Source organism: Pieris rapae, chromosome 21 (assembly GCF_905147795.1).
Source record: "Pieris rapae chromosome 21, ilPieRapa1.1, whole genome shotgun sequence".
Lineage (NCBI taxonomy): Eukaryota > Metazoa > Arthropoda > Insecta > Lepidoptera > Pieridae > Pieris > Pieris rapae.
Genome location: NC_059529.1, coordinates 5,235,235 through 5,260,422, shown reverse-complemented (window position 1 = coordinate 5,260,422; position 25,188 = coordinate 5,235,235). Strand labels below are relative to the sequence as shown.

Sequence of the window (25,188 nt, the reverse complement as noted above, 5' to 3'; positions counted from 1 at the left end):
CCCTTTCTAATTAGACCGCAAACAAACCGAAACGAAAATAAATAATTAATTACAGCGACCGTCCTGAAACGCAGACTTCACCCTTCAAGGGGCCAGATGTTAACAGACTCGGAACAAGCCCCAAATATCTTGTAAAGCCACCCACTGCGTCCGGATAACTTAACCACATATACAGGTGACTCCACATCCGCTCAACGATAAAACTCAACCCTATATCCAATACACTAAAAGCGGAAATCCTTCAAACAGCGCTGTCTTTTTGTCTTTATTGACTCCAGAAACAGTTTCTTCTTTATATTATATCGTAGTATGTTAAGACTACAAACGTCCTAAGTGCAGGTAGAATTATTTGAAAATAGAACTTCCGTCGTTGAACTTTAATTCGACGCTCGTAGCTGGAGCGTGGGAGGCTTAAGTGAGCTTTTCGATTCAAGACGGTGATATGATATTATCGAAGCGAGACAGAAAGGGATAGTAGAGCGCAGGCTCCTCGGCAGACGTCGCAGTTGCCATGGCAACGCATCGATTCGCCGCACCCCTGCCCTGCGATGCAGCCTCCTCACGTATCCAGGTCATTCGAAGCCTTAACTGAACCTGCTTAGATTAATTCCGAGAAGGCAAACAGTATGTTAACGAATGGGATTACGTTATTATTTATATATTTATCGGTTTCGCTTCTAAAAGTTCTAGAATGTTCTGAGCGTTCTCAACGATTTCAAATGAAATGGGACTATACAAATGCAACCTTACTAATGTATTATAGAAATCTTTATTTTGATTCTCCAAGATTACAGTAGAAATTTCAGCAATTCTGTTTTGTTTAATAATGCTTATATTAATTATTATTTTCTTATAAAGACAATTTATTCTGGAAACAATTATAACATAATATTCATCATACGTTTTCCAATCATTGATACACACATTGTCTATTTTGAATATGTGAGAAATATTTTTTTTTTAGAATTCTGACGCAATCATGTTAGATTTGTAGTTGTCTTCATTATCTGTCCAGCCTGGCAATCAATCTCCTGACACCTCGTCATGGACATTGGCATTTCGATCATTCCTTGATCATGTGACCTATCAATGCGTCATATAGAAGAATTCACGAGAGCACCGAGATTTGAACGAACCACCTCAAAGAGGTCGGTTTACGCATTATGACTGACTGTGACTAATTACTCTTTAATTACCTAATAAACACTGCAGTAACAATGTTGGATCTGTGTTGGCCTAGCTTAAGCGTGCAACTAATCCCTGTGGTTATAGGTTCGATCCCAGGCTGTGCAACAATGGACTTTCTTTCTATGTGCGTTTTATTCGCTCTGATGGTGAAAGAAAACATCTTGAGGAAACCGGCTTTTTAGACTCAAGAAGTGTGTCAGGCACAGGAGGCTGATCACCTACTTGGAGTTAGATTAACAAATGATCATGAAATAGATACTGAAATCTGAGGCTTTAAAAGGTTGTAGCGATTTATTTATTTATTTTATGTATAAGTAATCTATATACAAAGGACGAAGCGAAGATTTTCTTAGGTTTCATGTCATTTTAAGCAGTTTAATAAGCCGTAGAAAAGTAGGTAATTTATCTTTGATCAAGTCTCAAACACCGACCCAATTTATCTCAAAGACATCGTTTAAACCTCAGTAACTCAACAAAGGTCCTAATAAGGCCACTCGAGGAAGCAAACGTTCTTACGCCCTTTGGTCCTTTGACGTGGCCTATAAAACGAGGCCATTTCGCCGACTTAGGTTGACGCGTCAGCGAAAAATTTCGGCACAAAGAAAGCTGTGATGAAATGTTTTTATGTATGATTTTTGGCTTGAGAACTACTCCGATAACACTGTAGGCGCTGCGTGAATTGTAAATTATTGTGTAATTACGACATACATATATATTTCTGTTAATAGGGTAACTTTAACAGAGAACATTTTTTTTTTCAGTATTAAATAAGTGTATGTACCTACTTCATGTCATTACCCGTTTAAATATAAAAAATGAAATGAAAACATTCGAATTTTAAATTAAGAATATTTAACAAACATTTTTGTATTTTAATAGGTATCTAAATTAAATATGCAAGGTGCCATAACTTTGGCCACCAACTAAATTTTATTGTGTCGGATGTTCAAAGTTAATTAAGCGTGAAATTGAGCACACCCATAAATAAAATGTGGTTCATATTTCATAACATTTCAGCATTTGTTCAGCTCGTAAAAGATAGTATAACAAACACGTGGAAGTGATATTGAAATGCTGTTTGTCGACTATTTAAAAAGCTTTGTGTTTATTTTGTTTAGAAATTAAACTATATTTTTAATTAGATGTAGTAAAATATTGACAAAAAAAATGGTTGTTGTTTAAAATTATTGCTGTGACAAGCACGTTCGGTTATGATAGCTCCATCTTTCGTCGAACTTAATAAATAATAATTTCTAAATCAGCATTAATATAAATTAAATGTATTTACACTTTTAGCTCATCAGATATTTTCTAAAAATTCAACTTCTTCAAATCAAACATCAATATATCACGTATATAATTGTGTGTAATAGCGACATCTATCAAATACGGTACGTACTACCAAGTTTCCTTATATTATCGCTATGTTTTGTTTAGTGACATCTAAAAAGGATTTCCGAAATTGTTTCAAGATAAGTTACGTTTGTAGTTTTAGAGGTGGTACATTATTTTTATAACCAGGTAAAATTATGTATCTTTTTAGATAGTATTAATACCATATTAGAAGATAGTAATATTATTAAAATATATATATCATGTCTTCTGTTTATCAGCTGTTTCTATAAATGTTGTCAAAGTATCCAATCTTTGCCTGTTTTACCGATTCGTCCGACTGTAAATCTACTGCGTTACCGACAATGTTTAAATTTTTTTGACGCAAGCGCGTTGTATTCCGGTCGTTCTCTTTTAGTTTTTTCGTTAATTTGTTATGTTTGATGTTGCCATCTTAAACTTTACTACCCAAAACACAGGTTATTGTTAATTCCTATAATCATTATTTTTTACAAATGAAAAAAATTTAGAACAAAATAAATGTCGTATAAAAAGATTTTTAGTAATTCCAGCTTCTTATTTAAAATTTTAGAATACGTGTCCTATCGACGTCCGTTGTTTCACAACTGCGCGTTTTCTAAGGCAGTTATTGTCGCGCTCCACGGCTATGTAGAACCAGCTGTCCAACCAATTTGACTTCAAGAAAAGAACGTACCAATTCTTGAAAGGCCGGAAACGTACTTACGAGACCTCTGGCAATGTGAGTGTCCATGTCCGATTTATAGTTGAGGTATAACTATAAATCGGAAATCAACATATTATCAAAAGTAAGTATTTGTCACAAATGAAATAATCAAATCACGTATAAAATAAAATGCGAAAATTAAAGGTTGTGTAAAACATTTTCTCGGTTATATTATGCTGAGTGCTTTTGTATAGGTGTAATAAGTACATAATAGGTAATTGCTACTCCTCATGTGGCAACACTGGTTTTGTGTCATGTTCGAAACCTTGCTTGTATCCAGCTTGTGTATTTTAAGTTAAAATATTGTTTTATTTGAATATATAAGTTATAATCTATCTTTTAATGGTAGAATTGGTATAAAACTAGTTATATAATTGTGATGATAAGTGCTGTGAATAACTGTAGTACGTGCTGGGAACCTAAAGCGGCATCGTGGAGTCACAAAAACGAAGGTAAAAAAGTTTCATTGTTTCTACTGACGCTTGGGTTTCAAAGAAAAATTGAAAATCGATCCGACAGCTACAAATGTTGGAATCATATTTTACGGCGATTCACCTGAAATATAAATAATTTTAATGTTTATATTTGCTTTACGAGAGATAAAGGTTTTATAGATTTTAATAGACGTTAGGTGCTAACTCGACATTTTTTTAATAAATATATCTAAAATTATACTCTTTATCACCCAGCAAATTTCTTAATAAATATAACTACTCACTCATTTTGTAATTAACGTAAAATTTTGTAATAATTTAGGAACGTGTGTCATTAGTGGACTTGGTAAGACTATCAAATAATATATTGGTGCAATTTAAAATCTATGTAACATTTAAACAAATCTGGCAATTGAATACTAATATTTTATAGTTCAAAAATATCTAGATTCAATAAAATGCATTTGAGTATATTGGCTATAATTAAACTAAACAGGTTTATTCTTATGGTAAAGGTAATTATATGTTATAATTATTATTTACTTATTTGCAATGACATCTTATGGCTGAAATAGCTTTTAGTGGTATTGTGTCCGTTTTTATGTACTCTATGCTAATTTGATTTCAATATTGATTTTAATTAGTAAGCGGTTTATGTTTATTTATTATTACTGATTATAGAGATTTAATGCACAGTATGACTCTGTCTTTAGTTCAATACCAATTCAAACTTTATTAAATATTAAAATCTTACAATTTAATATTTACATAATGGATTTATGACTAACATTTACTTTAAAACTACATAATTTGTCCGAGTAACTAATATATACAAATATTTTTTTTTCAGACATTTTTCTGCTCATAGAAACTTAGCTAGACTAGTTACTAAATATTATATGTATATTGTTTTTTAGCTGAAGCATTAATGTTGTACATCCTGACTTTAATTCCTTGTATAAAACCCTGTTTCCTAGGATAATGTAATGCATATTCATTTTTATTATTTCTCATTGAGTTCTATGTAAACATAATGGTTTATATAAACTAAAGGAATTAGCACCAACAAGTTTCTAAAACTTGAACTGAGTCCAATTTAATCCAACTCTAAACATGAGCCACACACACATATATCACATACATTATCATAACAAAAGGTAGCATTTAAATATTAAAACCCTCAAAGGAAACTGTTAAGTTGGCTGCTGGCCTTGATACAGTCACTTTACCCACAGATGACCTCTGAGATTGCTCAAAATGATCCTTTGAATGACTTTATGATAAAAACTTTATTCCATAATTTAGTTTGTTTATAAATTTAAAAAAAAATTAACTGATAATTTCATTATCTTTTTTGTCTTCTTTATAATTACTTGGGGGGTAATTTGTATGTATAGTAGCCCTGAATATTTAATACACTTCTAAATTCATTGTTTGATGTCTAATGACTTTTTACTGTAGATTCTTAAGATAAAATAATGATTTATTTTCATTTAGTGAAAACTTATATGCTGCTAAATGTATAACTGTTTTCAAAGATTTTTATTATACATAAGCTCATATTATTATACAGTGTTTCCTGATTGTTCGACCTTTTGTTTATGGCAAATTACTCCCTCCTGGCCAATTTGGACAGCCTTGCTATCACTATTATAAGTTAGGTATCCATGCTGTCATGGCTCTATAAAACATATGTACAATACAAAAAACCTAGTGCAGTTTTGATGTAGTCAAAAACTGTTTTAGATGTAAGGTAATAATAATAATAGCAAATAATCAGTGAGGCATAAAAATGCTTTTTTTTTTTCAAAATTTATTAAAGTCCTGCAAACAAAAAATTTAGAAATTAATCATGTTACTACCATATGCCTATATACCTACCTTATTACCTATGATATAAAAGTATTTTAGTTTGTACACTCAAACAACTACCCAACATAACATAGTTACCCTTACAGTGTTATTGTATTCAGCCTACCTGCTCGGGCAGTGGCAAAAAAGAAAGGATAATTTTTGTAGAGCCCTGCTTTGGAAGAACAAAGGCTTTTACCTAGTTATAGTTATTCCACGTCGCAGGTGTGACTTATCTTTATGTGGATGTTTTTGTCATTTGCACACGAAATTCTGCAGCAGCCCGTTCTATATTCAGAATACCTGAGTTACATCTTTTTAGAAGACATTAATACACTAATTTTTCGAACTAAATGGATCGTTATATAAAGAAAACGAGCGTTATATTTTTATTTAACATTTTGTATTATTGTATTAATATTTGTGACGATTCTTATACATATACGTATAAGAATCGTCAACTTAATGAGAATAATGGATTAGGAAATCGGTGCTTATAAAAATAGGTGATAAGATGCATTAAAAGACGGAATTTTTTTATCTTATGCTTTACCGGGATCTCGGACACAACGTTTTTTAAAACCTCCTAACAATAATCATATTAGGGTAGATTTTCGGAACAGTTGACATGATACAAGCCAAGTCCGGTTTTGGTAGGCTAAGTTTTGAAAGCAAAAAAATAACAAGTGCCATTCACCCAACGCCCTTGAACCAAGACGCGGTCACCAGCAAGCAGCACCAAGTCTTTGGTTACGTCTAGGACGTTCAACCTATTCTCAAAATTCATTTAAAAAATATTAATATCGAAGCAATAACGTCATCCAGTTCAACATATTAAACAGAAAAATTATAGCGAACCAGGCTATGTACAATATATTTCATTTGCATAGAAACCATATACATATATTATTCTTTGACAGATGTAGGTAAAATCTCCATAATAATTTAGTCAAAATCTGTTATAACGACATCGGGACTACTCATATTTGGTCGTCAATACCTTTGATATTGGTCAAAATAACCGGTATGTTGTTTTGAACGATGTCGTCGTAAACGGTATTGACCGGATAGCATATTCAGATCAACTTAGGTACACATATAAACATAGTTCATTATATTAAACTGGGTATATAATACTTAGGTTGACAAAACTATTCTTATGCTTGGATCTTGCTTGATTTCTGCAGATCTGTTTGCAAGTCGACAGAGGTCTCCTCTAACCTTTTCCATTGATAGCAAAACTAACCCTCAACCACCTACTACGTTCCATGTATATTTTCTTTTTTATAGACCTAATAAACAAACTGTCATGAATAGCTTGTTTAAGCTTAGCTTCCTCAGCCAAACTACACAGGTAGGCTTACTATTAATTAATAATAATATTTCCTTTTTAATTCATGTCTTTTCTTTTGGTAGTACCTAATTGGATATGAAACAAACGCTTAATGATTTGAACTTTATTCTTGTCTGACAACGTTGCTTATAATATATCAATTACACAGAAACCGTAATTAATTGGTTGTCTTTGTATACTTTAGAATATATATGATTTTACTCTAGAATCTAGTTATGTGATATTTTTATTAGATGAATAAATTGTTATGTATTAAGTAATGTAATGTAAAATGTTTCTGTTTTACGATTCGTAAACAAATCAAATAAAAAATCATTTATTCATGTATATACAATGTACACTTATGAACGGCATAAAATAAATATATACATTGATCGCTTCTAATTTTATAGTTCTCGAATCAAGGGCGTAGAAGGGAAGAGAAGTGGCAAACTCCGCCACTCTTTTTAATCGCTAACATTTTTTTTACACAACGTTTGTAAGCAGCTGCAACTAATACACCATGTTCCATTTAGAAGATAAAAAAATAAATTAAAAACAAAGATTTGTCCACTATTTAGGTTTAAATAACAAATAGAAAAATGAAACAAATGATCCGATTTCAAATTATTTGGCCACTAGCAAGTTCCGATTCCTGTGATGACACGGGAATATGAATGAGAATGTAATATGTATTTGTGTTTTCTAGTTTTCACCGGAACGAACAACGAACGAATTCGCTTATTACTAAAAAGGAGCTTTGTAATTTTGGATACTTTCAGTAAAGCGTTTTTCTGTTTCCAATAAATTAAGCCTTTAATTATCATAGAGGACTTGAAACAACAAAGGTAGGTAAAGTATGTATACTAAACAAATTGAATTTCATCAAAAACATTTGTACACAAAGTAAATTGTAATATTTTCCCGATATACCCAATAAACAGTTTAATTGCTTCAAAATGTTTGTTTACAATTAGAATTATAACAGTTGATTAATATGACTAACTAATTTTGATTTGATTTGTTATAATCAATTTCTTGAATTAATATGTTCTGTAAGAAATTTAGCACATTGCTTGATTCATGTTTTCTTTTGATGTTAGTACTCGAAAACAACAGTCGCATTTGCGTTGGTCTGTGAGGTTCCTTTGCCCAAAGGGAGTTATAGCTTAACTAGATCTTTTGTTTGAAAATTTTAGCATAAAGAACATTTTTTTATTTATTTAAGTATTCCTACAGCCAATCACTAAACACCAAACAATTACAGTATACACAAAAGCCAAAACGGAATACACATTGAAACAGCAACATAAAGTACAGTTTTACAAAGCACAGTTGTAAGATTGATTGATTGGTAGATTAAAATATATATTTAATATGAAGGAACAAACAAAGCCATAAGTAAAAGTTACCTCAGTTTTTTAAAATTTTTTTTAGAATATTTTAGTCACATTAAATATATCGATTTGCTGGTAATTTATCTTGTTTTTAGATATCGCAATGACCCCAGATATGTAGCCAAACTTGTAAGTGCATTAATTTGAAAGTTGTCGACAGACAATTAATGATCAATTGTATCTAGGTGACTTGTAGACAATTGCTCCGTTCCGCAATAGTTTCTTGTCGTTTTGATATTGACGATAATTTATGATAGTCGTACACGTGTTTTAACAATAATTACAACAATTACAAGAGCTGGGGCACCCAAACCGCCTACGTGACATACAGACGTTTCGTCATTTCAAAAATGTGTATTTACTATGATTATATTAAATTGGTGCTATCAATAATGCTACTTGTTTTCGAGGTTATTTCTCACACTTCGTAGATTTTTGTATTCTTCATAAATACGGTATGTTAATATATTTTTATAACTCAACGGAATATATAGTATTTCGTAATAAAGTCGTATAATAATCGACTTTTGCACTGTAAATACATGTCTGAAAATTGTCGACGCAAAATTATGATATGCATCACCTTGAAAACTTAAATATTTAATATAATCTGCCAATTCATTTAAATATATTTTATAAATAGTCACGTTCAAATGACAAATAATATAAGTTTGCCTAATATACGCAGTTGTGGTACAATTGAATATATTTATTACTATATACTATACTAGATATTCCAGTAAACTTCGTACATTGTGTCACGAGGTCGAACCTCATTCGACAGATATAAAACAATTTTCTGACGGCATCTTTAAATATATGACAATCAAGTGATCATTTTTTATTTATAAAAAGACATCAAATATTTCCCAGTTAGGAACTTTTATCAGATTTCAATTGTTTTTATTATTTTTCTTATTTATGTTTCCCACCCTAAACCTTCCCTGAACTTAATATTTTAAGATGTATTTCTCGGGTTTTAACGAGATAAACGAACAGAAATTCATTTTTATGTACATATACCAGCTGTCCCCGCGAACTTCGTTTCGCCTTAATATGATTCTTCTACTAAGCCTTTTTCCGAATTTACCTCTATGTAAATCTTCCTCCGAGTTCAAGGAAGGAAAAAATACTCAGATTGATCCAGCTGCCTTCAAGTTTTACACTTTGCAACATATTTTGCGATTCATTTTTATTTCACTTGAATGTTTTACACATACATTGTTCTTATAACTTTTCTCAATGGCTACTAAAGGCAATGACTTCTTCGTTAGTCTGTCCTTATGTATGCAATATCATGCATAAGATTCCCTGTTATTTAATTTACTTTATCTTTATATGATATTGAATTAATTTTCTTAAAAATGTCGTCTTAGGTATGTATTGCATTAATCCCTTATATGATCACAAGAATGGGTGAGGCATGTATGGAATTGAAAGAATTGTAGTTAAAAATAAATAAATACATAGCTATAAATTCTAAAACTTTGACAGCGTAATTGTACGTATATATTAAAAAGGATTATTAGCACGATAAACAAAATGCAATTATTGTTAACTGTTTCCCCTAACTCTTATTAATATTCACTGAAACGTGTGGACGTGTGAGTTTGAATCCCAACGTAAAAGTAATGTTTTTTTATATTTATATGTGTGCAATTATCACGGTGAAAGGAATCTTGTCCTGCAGTTTGATGCAGAGCAATAAGAACGAATGTCTCCTGCACGTCAAAATCCAATTCGTGTTTGACATACGGAAGTCATACTTACTCGAGTTTTGAATTTTGACTTGTGTGATGTATGTAAGAAGGCTAATCCTTGTCTAGAAATAAAAATGAAAGATATACAGTCAAGATATGATATACAGATACAAGACCCGTTAAGGGACATTACATTAAAGGTTTGAACTAATGATGTAGGGATATAAAAAGTAAAAGAAGAAATATTGAAATTTATAATTTAGCTCGTTATATATTTGTTATAATAACATTCTAACTAATGGACCACCCACAGTACACAACCTTGTTAGTTGCTACAATGAATTCTGTTTAGTGGGAAGTATAATGTCTTATTGTTGAGTATAAAAGTCGCCGATACGACGAGGAATTCATTTTATTGAAGGTATATTATTGAATCGGTTTTATTCATCATCAATGGCTATACACCTTTTGGAGCTTTCCCTCTTCAAGTATATTTAGCCATCGCAATTTATTTCGTGCTTCTTGCGTCCAATTTTTACCCCTTTTGTTTCGAGGTCCTTTACAACTCCATCCCAACAACGCAGCCTGGTTCTGTCGGGTTTTCACACCATCAGCCGTTCTGCCATCAGGTTGTTAGTTTCAGTTCAGGTGCTCTGTCGTCCGCCATTCGATGTCCCAAAATCGAATTGTGTTTATTAAGTCCTAATTAACTAGATAATTATTTTTTGTTTCTCTTGTGGGCTTATGGCTAAGCGATTTCGTTACTGAAGTATCGTGGTCGATTCCCGGTGAGTGCATTAATAATTGTACAACACATTGCTTTGGCGATGAATGATTTGAGGTAATGAATGGTTAATCCTTTATTGTAGTTGTTAAAAATAAAAATGGCGAGTTCTACTTTGCCTATATCGTGTAGTTTGTGGTTCTTTTGCGATTTACACTACTATGAGTTAAATACTCTATACTTTTTGATAAAGTTGACAAATTTCACCTATTGTAATTTCTGCTATATTAATAATAAAACTTATTCAACAAATAAACTCTGCAAACAGTAGTTATAGTAAAGACACTGTAATAATTATTTTTTAAAGATATCGTCACAATATTTATGTTAGACTTAATAGCACTAAACATGGAAATGTAAATCCATTTAAAACGTCAATGCAAATGGTTAGATGACGTGCGTATGCGTCTCACGCGCGTACTTTCGCAATACCACCTCGGTATACTCAAATTGTAAGTGGACTTGAAGGTTGGAGGTAAATAATACAAGGGTATATGTCGACGTGTTTGTTTGTATAGATTCTTTTGACTATCGTGTAAAATGTGGAATTCTGTTGGATACCAACCGCTCGCGAGGTGTTGACTGTATTGAAATTATCTATTATCGTTCTGAAATTCGATTTAAGAAGTAATACAAAGACAAAACTGTCCATCAAACATTGTGTAAAACAAAAAACTTAGCAAATAAAATGAGTGGCGGAGAGTTTATTGCCACTTCTTCTTTTACCTTCTAAGCCCTTGATCTGAGAACTGGTAGTAAATTAATAAAATTAGTAATTTAATATGTATTTTTTTTACGTTCATAAGTGTATTTTATAGTTCATTGTGTTAGCGATATGAATCGATAAATGATTTTGAATCGATACTGGAGTAAAAACGTAGTTCTGACGTAAACATAATTATTACTTAGATAATAAACCTCTTTGGAAGTTTTTTCCGTTATCACATTTATTATTCATTAACATTTTCTTGTAATTTTTGTGTGTAGAAGAAGTGGTCATTTGATGAAAAAAATTTTTTTACGTTTTAGGTATAGATTAGTACTTTTACAATTACTATGATTTCAATATTAATTTTCTATATATAACTATACTTATAATGCAGTTTCAAGTATCTTTTACCTAAATTATAGTATAATAAGCAGACAATGCTCAATGCGGTGCGGTGCCGGCCTTTAAAGCATTAGAATACTTTTTTATTTAGTCGAATTGGTTCGAAAATATATATGTATACGGGCGTTAACTTGTTTGCAGTATATATAGAGTATTCCAAATGTAAAAAATCACTGGATTTTATCGTGTAATGTTGAACTCCAAAGCTCATCTATTACCTCCATCGATCTGAAATGTCCTTACAATCCCCGTATTTATTTTGCTGTCTTAACTAGAAGTTCATGAAAATGGTTCTATATAATATTGAAAGGTTAACGTAAAACATTCAAGAACATGGACATAAAATGAAATAAATGTTACATATCATTAATAATAGATTACAATTACTTACCTAATGTAGTTTTGATTCTAACTTTGAAAATTTAACAAATGATTTGGCTTTCATTGACGTATAGTATGAAAAAGTTTATGCTTCATCACGAATCGTTGGATTGAAAAATATTTTTTAAATCCACTTTTTAATTATAAATTTTAAGTTCTTAGTTGGGTTAGAACTTTGTTTTATGTTTGTTCAATGTCAAATCCAATAATACTTTAATTATACACGTTATGTTAAAAAAAAATATGATATATATTTAAAAAACGTACTTATAAACGATCATGCATATTGTAGAGGCACTTTCATTTTTTCTAAGTCTCGGGGCTTTCCTAAATCGTAGGGGTATAGGTTTTACCACGATTGGTAACGGCAGCAAGAAATGAATCATAAGCCTCAAAGTATAAACACGAACTCATAATTCGCTTATTATTATTTAATGATTAATTATTCCATTATATTGATTCACATTAGACGTCACTCATATATACTTCGTTCTGTACGCACACATAAGCATATAGATTAGGTTTTATTATTAATAATTAGAGATAACTGAAGCGAGTCTAAACATGGTAAAGCAAATGCTTTGTCTCTCTTGTCTTTGAATACTATATATGTATATCAATTGAGTTTAGATCTATTTGTACAAAAAGCACTTGAATTGTATATTTAAAGTATTATAGGTACATGATAATATCGTTCGTCATGTCGTCAAACTGAATTTTTTAATATAGGAAGTCTTCTTTATCAAAGTTTTTTATTACGCTGCTTAGCAAAATTCTTACTTCCTTATTAATATTGTATTTTAATATTTCATAAATTCGATTTAACTTTGTACCTACACTTTGAGCAGTCATAAATTACTTTGAGTTTTCGATTTTTTTTTCGGACTTCACAAAAAACGTGAGGAAGTGTAATTTTCCGTTTTTGATTTCTAAGAATTAGACTTTTTATATGTTTAAGATTGCCTGACTTGTATATAAATTATCGTTTTATATAATTAATTTTCTTGGTACAATTGAAGATAAGAAATATTGTTAATTTAATAATATTTAGTCCATTTCGGAGTACTCGTGATCTGTATATAAATATATTTTTTTGATTGATTTTGATTTGAGTTGATTTAAAAAACTTAAACGATTAGGAAGAAATTACTAGAAACATTTTAAGGAGGCACTGTAAGTAATTTTTTTTAATATAATGTAACTTGAATGAATTCCACGTATAAGTTGATGATCCTATGTTCCAAAATAAACGTTTTTTTTTTAATCAATTAAATTTTTATATATGTTTACGAACTCCAAATATTGTTATTAAATTCTCCTATAGCAATCAATTTGTCCCCTCTGTAGACGTAGGTTCCACGTTGTGGAACACTAGTCTAAGTAATGTCGGTTTGCTCACTATGTTTCCTCAGTACGAGTGTTACCTATTTGTGCGCATAATTTAAGTGGCTAGGGCTGGAACCTAAAACCTCAGGGATGAGAGACGCACGCTGAAACCACTAGGTTAAAATTCCTCTGCAATAAACGTTTAGCACAATTCAACGATTCTGTAGAATTTAAATTCATACCAATAGTGTGGTCGTTATTTGTGGTCAGACCACACCATAATTCCCATATTCGCTGTGATACTTGATACGAATTAAAGATTTTGTTGCCGGCTCCAAATATAATACAAAATTATATTATCGGTGAAACATTCACTGTCTTTAAATAGTACCTCTAATATTGGTCAAATATTATTTTTATAGGAGATATTCGTAGTATTATGAGATTTTTATATTTGAAATTATAAGTCTTCATTTTAGCTTGTCTTTTATAAAGATATAAAAAAATGGGAAGATACTGTGAACAAAAGTAATTTGTACAATTTCTGTTCATACAAAACCGTCCATTAAAATTATTCAAAAGACAAAATGGAATCGCAAACATGACCCAAATGTATTGTTTCGTTTTCCTTTTGAAATTCGAATCATTGTACATTGTCATTTTACCTGTAATCAGTACTTAAATTGCGAGTAATCTATTGATGTAAAGTGCAGAAATTAGTGTTATTGGAAAATCTCGATACGTGATTCCATTGACTTTTTTATACAATATTCGATCTTATTTTGTTGCATGTATGAGTCATTTTCTCTTATTGAAGTCGTGAAATATTATAGATTAATTATATTAGGCGTTTACTCTTGCAAATGCAATTACCTAAATCTTATGACGCATCGCTAGAGACGGTATCCAAATAAATGTGTCACATGTGGCATAGATATGAAAATTAAACTAGTATAGAATAAAATAACTCAATCCCTGTCGATCCTTAATTGTAAGAAGTCTATCCAAGATACTAACCTGTCTTTAGCTCCATCAGACTTCTTAATCTTAGTATCTTAAAAAAATATACCAAAAATAATAAAACGCCGTATTACAGTTTTTATTGAAATTGAATTGACAATGAAGAAAAAATCTAAAAAAATTAAATTCCTTCTATATATATTAACTAAAATGCTAAAATATAATGCAATTCCGACCAGTTCTTTGGTCGAAATATAAAAAAAATATTTTTTTAATAATAAATCGTTTGAATACTGTAAATGTAATACCATACGCTTATCCTTCGCACAGACTAACAATGTTCGCGTAACAAAGCAATAATTCGAAGCCAATTTTAGATTTACGTTCAAATATTTTGTGTCCCGTTCAATTTCATGAAACGAACGTTCGATCGTTGATTTTATTAGACAGGGTGTATCGTTAGATAGTTGCAGTGGAGTGGAATACGGATTATATATTTTTTTAGAAGCAAGAAGGTTATATTTGCTTCTATATTTTTGCCGGAAGTATTTGAAAGCATTCGTTTAGTATTGTAGTAGCGATACATTGGACAGTCAGTCAGTACTTGTAATACCGTCTCTTCAGCTCTATTGTTACAAAGCCAAGGCAGCGTTTTGCTTAATCTGAAGATTCGATGAGAATCCACCGTCACTTGTCATCTCTGTGATTAAACCCGTTGGTTTTGTATTTAAAAAGGCCGAAACAATACTTAGAAGGAAAATGCTGCAGCTGAGTTTCATTATCGGACGTCAAGGCAATATACAAAATACACCACTGAGCGTTTTCTAAGTTTTTGCCGCGCACCACCGCTATGTGAAACCAGCTGCCCACTGAAGTATTTCCTAAACAATTCGACTTAGGGTCAAGAAAAGTGCGTACCATTTCTTGAAAGGCTGGCAACGCACTTACGAGCCTTCTTGCAATGTGAGTGTCCATGGGCGGAGGTATCACTTAACATCCTTATAACTCAACAGGTAAAGCCTCCTGCCCGATTGCCGTCTATTACAAAAAAAAAACTTAGTTATTGTAGCTATATCCACGTTACTTTATTTGAGCTTCCATATTTCTGTCGTCAATTCTATGGTAATCAAACCGATGACATGACAAGGTGACGCCATGTGCGTTATTATAAGTCGGAGCCACGATGTGAGATATAAAACTTTTACTAAAATTACGCAGTAGGTGCAGGTGTATTTATATTCCAAAAGGCTCCTTGACACAAAAATAATCATTCAATTAAAATAATCATAATAAATAAGAGTTTCGTGCAAGATTGCAACATTTATTCAATGACATGATTTGTTAATTTTCATTATATTTTACGAAAAAAGAATTTAATTAAAATTTAAAATATTTTGTGCATTACTGCAACGAAATGTTTATATAAAACCAAATAAATATATATAATATTTAATATTTTTTGAGAGCTTAAGCAGGTGACTAACCTATGGTGTCTCCCAACTCAACGCAAAAGGCTGTTATAGGTTAGCTTAGAATTGGTACATTCTTTTCTTATTTCCTATGTACCAAGTAGTCTCACTAATATAAAACTTTTGTTTCTTCGTGAATGAAACTCAGACCCAGTGTATACTTTTTTACTTTTACCACAGAGGCAGTTCGTAGGTATAATAGCATTATCCTTTTGACGGACAATTTAAAAAAAAAGGATCTTTTGGCATCGTCTTGAACAATACGGCTATGTGCATTTTGACAAATATAAATAACGGATTCATAAGTGAAATCATTGAATTGTTAAAAATTATAAGTAAGCCAAATGTTTAAAAAAACGGTTGATGTTCTTTGTGCTAAGCGTAAGAAATTTTATATTTATCCTGCGAACGTCGCGGGTGGGCTGCAACTAAAATAAAAATTGCTTTAGTCCGTCGAATATAATATTTTACAATATTTCATTCCTGACTTGCTACAAACAATTCATACAAAAATAACCGATGTCCTCCTGAAAGGAAATCAATGTCTATATATTTCAATACAAAAAATTCAGCTTATGAAAGTCGTACGGTTAGGAATTAGTTGTGATTCTTTGTGCTTAAAATTAATAATAATAGTTTTGTGTTTGTTTATAAACAGTGGTTGGTGAGAGTGATTGCCTGGAAGAAATCGCTCCAAAGCGATAAGGCCGCCAGTTGCTTTTCATCAAATTATGTTTTATATTTTTTTTCCTTATATGTAATGCAACGAAGTGATAATAAATAAACATATAATAACTAACCTTATTTACAAATAACTATTTAACAAAAGAAAGTGCCCAATAACACTACTTAGTCTGTATCAAAGGGAATACTCACTAATCCCTCTGTTCTTGTTTACATGATGTATTAAAACATTCAAATTTCAAAACTGAACGTCGTATGGATATGAAATTCCCATTCCGTTTGCTTATTTTCCTCTTGTTGATTTTCTGAACCACAAATCGAATTCGGTTCGGTGACGCCGATATCCGAGTATGGAGTATACTAGGCCGATGGGTCACTGGAATTCACATCTTTCAGGACAGCGTTTTGTCATATTGAACTTTTATTTAATTGTTTGTAATTACTTTAAAAATACAATAAAGCAACGCGTACGTTTTAATGTTTTAATTCTAGAACGGTACAGATCATATTATAATCAATACGATGGTGTATTCAAAAGATATTTTACCCATTAAATTAGATATTATGGCGTTGGGGTGTTATCTCAGTTAGCGGGGGCGAGACGCCGGCACGCGCTCGAAGCTAGCATAGAGTGACTGCAGCCGACTACGCGCGTCGCGTACGGCAGTTGAATTCGGAGCGACGCACCGAACGATCGCCTCGCGCCGTCACGCGTCACGCGTATCTAGTATCTACCCTCGTGTACACATCCCGCCAGATCTCTGGCTCGGCAGACCCCAATTTTTTCTAGCTCAAAGTTTATCGACCCCATACCGACCCCTGTTGCACGCTCCCTATTTCGCTCCCCTAAATCCACGATCTCCGCGAACTGTGTCACACATTTTTCCCCATTCGACTGACCAAGTTCCTTTCCCTTTGTTTTCTTGGCCTGTCACTTATCCTTGGTCGCCGGAAAGTTCCATATCGTAAATTGCCAAACGGTTTTGCGTCACCGTTATCTGTATTCGGGTCAATTAGAGTCTGTGAACCATGACACTGCGTTGACATTGACACACTGGTTCCGAGTGCGGTTGGTGATTTGTGTTGGATCTTGGGACACATGGTGTGGGGGCAGTGGATGTGCACGCTGCCGACTTTTCGTTCCGACTGGAATGCCAGCTGCTCTTAATCTAACTAGGTATAGTTTTTATTTTTTTTATTTATGCGTAACCGAAGAAGTAATTGAAACGATCTAGAACTGTAACTAATGTTTAATTCAGAATGTATTTCAATAGTATTTGTTTTGTGTATTATGTAGACTTAGTCTAATATTGATATGTGCTCTTCCTTTCTTAATATTTGCTGTATATCATAATTTATCATGAGTCAAAATCAAGTAAACACTTCATAGTTGTTTACATTAATTATAAATCAAACATGAGAAACAAACAATAGAAAATTATTGGCTTTTTAAACACAGGCTCAGAGCATTTGGTTTACCATCCGTTCTGATTAATACGATCCATTCAAAGTCTATGTTTGATATGATATAAAAAAATTATAACCTTTGCTAAAGCTAGTCTAAAGATTCCTTTAGAATGTATCTATTAGCCAAGTGGTATAAGGTAACAATTGTAGTTGATAATAATCAGTCACTATAAGCTATAGTGATATGATATGACAGGATAAAAAAATATTAATATATCAATAACACAAGTCATATTTCCATATCCTACAAAGTAACAAGTGAGAAATGTAGCCCTAGCTTGGGTATTGTGACTCGTTCCTGAGAGTCGTAGGTTCGAACTCTGGTCGTGCACTAATTAAGAAAACTTAATGTGCGCATTGAACGCTTACTCGTGCTGTAAAGGAAAACCTTGAGAAAAACAACCTGTGTTACAAAAGGTTGATCACCAACTTGCCTATTTAGAAAATAAATGATCACAAAACAGTTACAAAAACTGGCTTAGTCTAGAGCCACTGGGTCTTATTACAACTAAACTAGACGAGCAGTGTTGGCCTAGTGGCTTCAGCGTGCGACTCTCATACCTGAGGTCGTAGGTGCGATCCCTGGCTAGGCACTAATGGACTTTCATTCTATGTGCGCATTTCACATTCGCTCGAACGGAGAAGGAAAACATCGTGAGGAAACCGACATGTCTTAGACCCACAAAGTCGACGACGTGTGTCAATGTGTGTGTGGCTGATCAACTACTTTCCTAGTAGATGCTAGGCAAGTAGTTGATCACTCGCCTAGAAAAATGATCATGAAACAGATTCAGAAATCTGAGGCCAAAACCTAAAGAGGTGGTAGCGCCACTGATTTTTTTTTATCAAGCTAAATATTACTCGTGTCCTTTCCTTTCGTGTATTGGAAAAATATCAAATGAAAGCAGTTCTATCTAAGAATCAAGCCCAGTAATGAAACTATTTAGTAATCAATAATAATAATAGCCTTTATTCAGATACATTTTACATTATATATTTTATATACATTTAAACAAATTCCCATTTTAATCCAATTCTGGTGCATCTGTGTGCCCTTTATTGGCAAAGGCCTCCTCCAAATCCCGCCATTCCTCTCTGCACTGTGCCACTCTTTGCCATGTTTTCCATCGAACTCCTCGATATTCCTTTTTTTTATATAAAATTCTTCGAAAAAATTCTTTTTTTTTATAAGAAATCCGACTCCATATTTGCCTGATGTTTCGCCTTTAAAATAAAATAGTAATCAATTACGTAAGTACAAATGCATGTTATGGAATAATACTTGCGTTTATCACGTCAATGTTATCAAAACGAAAACGTTACTTTGAACTTTTGGGATCGTAATAGCTGAATTATTATTATTGCATGTCATGTAAGAAATGGTAATATTTCCTTTTTATTTAGAAGTATGTGTGTGTATACTTGAGCGGTGTATGTGGTTAAGCGAGTGGTTTCTTTACCTAGAGGTGGTTTCCTGGCTGAAACAATTCGATACCCAATTCATACTTGTCTCACAAAATGCTGATTTTCTATTAAGAAATATTATCAATGAATCAGAACAATAAAGTCCAGAAAGTCGCCACTGGAAGTGTATTACTGTGAAATGTTTAACACTTGTTGTCTATATTGCAATAATGAACAGGTAAAATTTATATAAACATATCGATTTAAAAATATTATGTAATATATCTGCGTTTTTGTCCATTTTAACTAATGTACTGTTCTCCAAAGAAAGATAACGGTGTTTTTGTTAAAATACTTTAATAAAAAAGGCAATGCAACAATTGAGATTGACCGTTGATTCTCGACTCTAATCTCCAGGTTTCTTCATAATATGAGACCTAAGAGACATATATATAGCCTTGTAACTTAAATAATACAATATACTTAATTAGTGATTCTATAATCGTTATTATTGCAAGCCGGATCTTGTGGCAATGCAATAAATAAAATAGACGTCACTTAAAATACTGTAAAACTTGTCCTTCCTGATTCTAGAGTTTACGATTTAATACCTGCTTCGAATGTTAGTATACTATTTTTTTTAGAAAGATCATTTAATTAGACTCGGTTCTAAAATATATATATAACTGGTTTGATAATCAGTTACGCAGATCTTTGAGTCTGGTGTCTGGACTCAAAATCGAGCTGAAAACCTGAAACATGACAGACATAGGCGAGAATGTTTTAAAGTTAAAATGTAACATATACTTTATTTGAACGTGTTAAAGTGTATTTTTCAGTGTATTATCGTTGGTAATTCAAAGTCATAATTGAACAATATTGCTAATTCTGGACACACAATAACTTAGACCACTATCGATAATAGTTCATATGCTGTATTTACAATTAAAATATTATAGAAGTATTGAAGCCGTAAGATATATTGTATAGGCGTACCCTCCACTCATGACTATATATTTATGTACATTTTTTGTATTGCGGTACATGACCCAGATAATGTTTTTTTTGTTATAGTTTTGAAGTATTACATCGCCTTATATGAAAACATAGAATTGATTCTAAGTACTCTTTTTGTTGCGTAATATTTTGAGAGATTTTGTAATAAGGAAACCAGTTATAAATTATCTGTCTGTAACTATTGCAAATTATCACTTAATTGTTATAGTCTTCCGAGAATTTGTACTATGAAATAGCTTTAGTAGCATTTACCAATGTTCATTGACTTAGTAGTAAGCCTAAACTTTATTATATTTTGGAATAGCTAGCTCGCGAACTTTGGTTTTTTACTTGGCTTAGTAGCTAAGGAAAAAACATACGTTTTGTTGATGAAAAGGGAGATAGCGTTTGAGACCGATTGAAAGAGAGTGAGTAAGGGATACCGAGAAGAAAAACCCGATATTGGTTGATGTATTCGTTTAGCAGTCACATACTAGAACTTTAGATGTGAATTCTGTCATGACTTCTTGTGCAGTAAACGCAGATTTTTATTTTTTTTATCATAAAACGTACGCACGTAAAAATATATCTATACTAATATTATAAAGAGGAAAGGTTTGATTTTTTGTTTGTTTGTATGAATTGAATAGGCTCCGAAACTACTTGGCAGATTTGAAAAATTCTTTCACTGTTGGAAAGCTACATCATTCCTGAGTGACATAGACTATATTTCATTTTCAAAAAAAATAGGTATCCTTACTAAAATTAAGATAACATTAACATTTGTTTATTATTTGATACAATTCTAACAGATGGCGCTGAGTTAAAGGTAGTTTAGTTTAGGTCCGTGTCGTGGTACCAACGTTTCACATAAGTTCTCCTACGGTTTCCCTTGATTAATTTACTACTATGTAATATAACAAAAACCTTAGCCACAGCAACGCTTGGCCGAGTCTGCTAGTTATATATATTTATATAACACTTTTGTAACAGAATAATATATATAATATATTATTGCTTATTGCTAATTATGTTCTTCTCTTCGAGTTTTTGTTGAAATCTAATTAATGAGAGGCAACATAATTTCAAATCAAAAATGTTATATACATTGGTATTCAAACAATGTCTTAACCATTTGAAGCACAAACGATAATAAAAATTATATGGACATACATACGTGTCCGTATTTGATGCACTAAAAATATGCCACCGTGTCGAATAACTATACCTACAGCCGTCAGTTCTGTTACCTTTGGCTTATATACTGGCCTTTAATCTGTTTGGCCACGAATCTATATACACCCCAGTCATATTGTTATTTGATTATGAACTCGAAACAATATGTGAAATGTCGCAAAGTTGAAAGGACTTTTATAATAATATACGTGTTCCAAATTCAAAATAATTAAAAAGTTGAAAAAAGAAAAGTTTTTATGTAACAGTATTTATGGCTAGACTAGGTAGATATTAGTATTGACACAATATATGCAATTTAGGCAAGGAAAATTTTCCAAAAATAGATAAGTAGTTTCTTTTACTGTATCCATAGTAATATTATGGAAATCGTATTTTTTAAACTCGGCAATGCGTCAAAGGGCTGCATGTTTTGAGGTACGTTAAGTAAATTAGACGATTTAATAAGATACGATCAGAGAAAATTATAAATTAAAAGAAATACAACCCATCTGATATAAGCGTTATAAGCTGGAAAAGGTCTATCTGTCTATTATTCAATAATGCAATAGCTAGTTATAATATTAAACACAATTTATAATCTGTTTCAATGCAGTAATTATAAATATGTCATTTGTTTCATACATAAGTGACGTAATCAATATTTGTACATGTTCAATTGTTGGATAACAATGGCACGTTTAATGATAGTGTTTAATACATGAAATTTTACAATAACATTTTGATGCGGTCATCCTTAATTTGTTTTCAATTATTAAAAGGCCGGCAACGCACTTGCGAGCGCTCTGGCTTTGAGAGTGTCTATGGGCGGCGGTATCACTTAACATCAGATGAGCCTCCTGCCCGTTTGCGCCCAGTTCTATAAAAAAAAAAATCGTTTTTCATGCTTTAAAAACAATCGATTAATAAAAAATCTTATAACTAATAGAAAAGTAGAAAATGGACGGTCTGATAACGTATACGTACTAGATGTCTCTTGACATTCAAAGCTGTTCTATACCAGATATGTTACCAGATACAAATCAAACGATTAGATTGCAAATTAAATGGTTCTCAGATGTATAGAGAAAAATGTATTGGCAATTACGACTGGTTTCTAAGGATTATTACGTAGCATGTTTTTTTGTATAATATGTTTTGTATATAATGTATGTCCGATGTTAGCCGGTTAATTTATTATTTATAGAAGTATTGATACATATATGTATATTAAAATGATTAGGTTAGTTTTAAAATATGCTAGTTATACGAGCTTCGTTTCGTCGTACGATTTTTTTCATGTCCTATCTTTTTAGTAGAAACATGCTAACATGTGGAAGATTTTGCTACCCCATGGAGACCTTACCTAAGTTCTAAATATATTATTTATTTATACATCATTTATTATCTAGTAGTTTTTTTTGATTGTGACAATGTTATAAAAAACTGCTGTTTGAATTGTCGTATTTAGCTTTTGAATAAAATTGAATTTGAATTGAATATAAACAAACGGTCAAAGCTAAAAAATACATTTGAAAATGTTTTGTTAACATTCTACTGGGGTTGCGTGTACTAAGAACATTTTGTCAAAACTTTATAACAAAAATTTAAGAATATTACTGAAGTTACACCAATGTAAATTTGATAATAATAATGTTTTTCCTTTGACATATTATTTAGCTCGTTTTGTTATGGTCGAATAATATTCTAATTATATAAATGTAATGAATTTAAAGCGTTAAATTCCGGAACTACTGGAGAAGATTTATTTTTATTTTGTAAAGTCCATTTATCAAGGAATGTCTAGTTTATAGCTTAGCCTAGAGGCATCTATATATAACATCATACTACGACCGAATTACGTGACAACTAGTTACTACATACAAACAATACGCGAAAATAGCAATTCTTGAAAATTTTAAAGCAAAACACAACAGTACTGAATAAATAGCTGTGCTCTGAGGCCGTGGCGTTCAAGTAGCGTGAACTGTTGATTTTGTTGTTTATAAAACGTTTTAACTATGCATGAATAAAATTACACTTTATCTGAAACCTGATTACGTTTATTTTCTTGGTTATACATAGATTACGAGGATCCGCCATGAAGTACCAAGGTGACATTTCGAATTAAGAACGGTTTTTGTAATATGTGCACTGAATGATCAATGTTGTAAACTGTATAGGAATGTAAATTGATCTGGTATCAACTATTATTTTTTTAATTATATTAATAATGAAGAGTTGGGAAACCGGAAAAAATATCAGTGTATGTAAAAATGTCTGTCCCTATAAATCGTAGAGAAGACAAATTTTACAATAAGTAGTACTATTGTTTTTTATAGGCAAGCGGTCAAAGCGAAGCAAAAGCGGCAAAAGTGGGTATCTACCCACATTTTGATTTTTCTGCGATTCATATTTACTTATATATTTATTTACACTTCGTTACCTTAACAAACATAATATAATAAAACAGGTTACATAAGTTATTACGCAACGGGCAGAAAACCTCGTATGAAAAAAATCACCAACAGATAGGTAGGTAATGTAAATTACCTACCCTCTTTATATTACATACAGAAGTGCATAAATAATTAACATTAAATCTCACATTAAGTCAAAACTAAGTTAAACTAAAACCTAAAAGAAATATTAGTAAAATGTGCAAGCTATGTTTATGAGCTAAATTTTTTTTCGATTATATTTTTATACTATCAGGATCAGAGATATTATAAAAGATTTTACACTGCCCTCTTCCTAAAGCACTAATCATTTATTTTGAACTTGTATCCTTAATCTATACTAATATTATAAAGAGGAAAGGTTTGATTTTTTGTTTGTTTGTTTGTATGAATTGAATAGGCTCCGAAACTACTTGGCAGATTTGAAAAATTCTTTCACTGTTGGAAAGCTACATCATTCCTGAGTGACATAGGCTATATTTCATTTTCAAAAAAATAGGCATCCTTACTAAAATTACGATAACATTAACATTTGTTTATTATTTGATACAATTCTAACAGATGGCGCTGAGTTAAAGGTAGTAGTTTGGCAAGACGACGTTTGCCAGGTCAGCTAGTCTATAAATAAAGTACGTCTCTGAGTGCGGCTGATAGTGTTCGGTTTATCGTTCACTTTAATTAAACTTAAAATAATAAAGTTCCAGCGCAGTGGTTTCTTTTTTAAAACTTTGTATCCCTTTTACCGAGGGCCTAATCCAATTTTCTGAACTCATCTTGGCTTTATTAAGTTAAAGTTGGCCTTTTAGCTAAAATAGGAATTTTGATGGAGAATTAATATTTGCTGGTCGATTGAAGCATTCTCTACTTTGATAACGAGTATTTGTTGACTTTATAGGAATTCTTTGAGTGCGATAAAGTATATCGCTCTAGTATTTGTTTTGGCTTGCTCGACAAAGAACAATACTGATCATCTGAACAATAATGAATGGACCAG

General features: G+C 31.7%; 1 protein-coding gene across 2 annotated transcripts in view; it reads left to right on the top strand.

The window, feature by feature from the left end:
* Window positions 1-3,494: 3,494 nt before the first annotated feature.
* LOC110999181 (protein gustavus) overlaps window positions 3,495-25,188 on the top strand; it is an 80,702-nt gene continuing 59,008 nt past the window's right edge. The window contains exon 1 of one of the 2 annotated variants that reach the window (XM_045632793.1): window positions 3,495-3,717. Coding sequence is in view for 1 of the 2 variants with exons in the window: in XM_045632791.1 (XP_045488747.1) it covers window positions 17,847-17,872 (26 nt within the window). In the remaining variant the exon portion in view is untranslated. Of the gene's footprint in view, window positions 3,718-17,362; window positions 17,873-25,188 lie in introns of those variants that run through there. The other variant, XM_045632791.1, reaches the window with a different exon arrangement.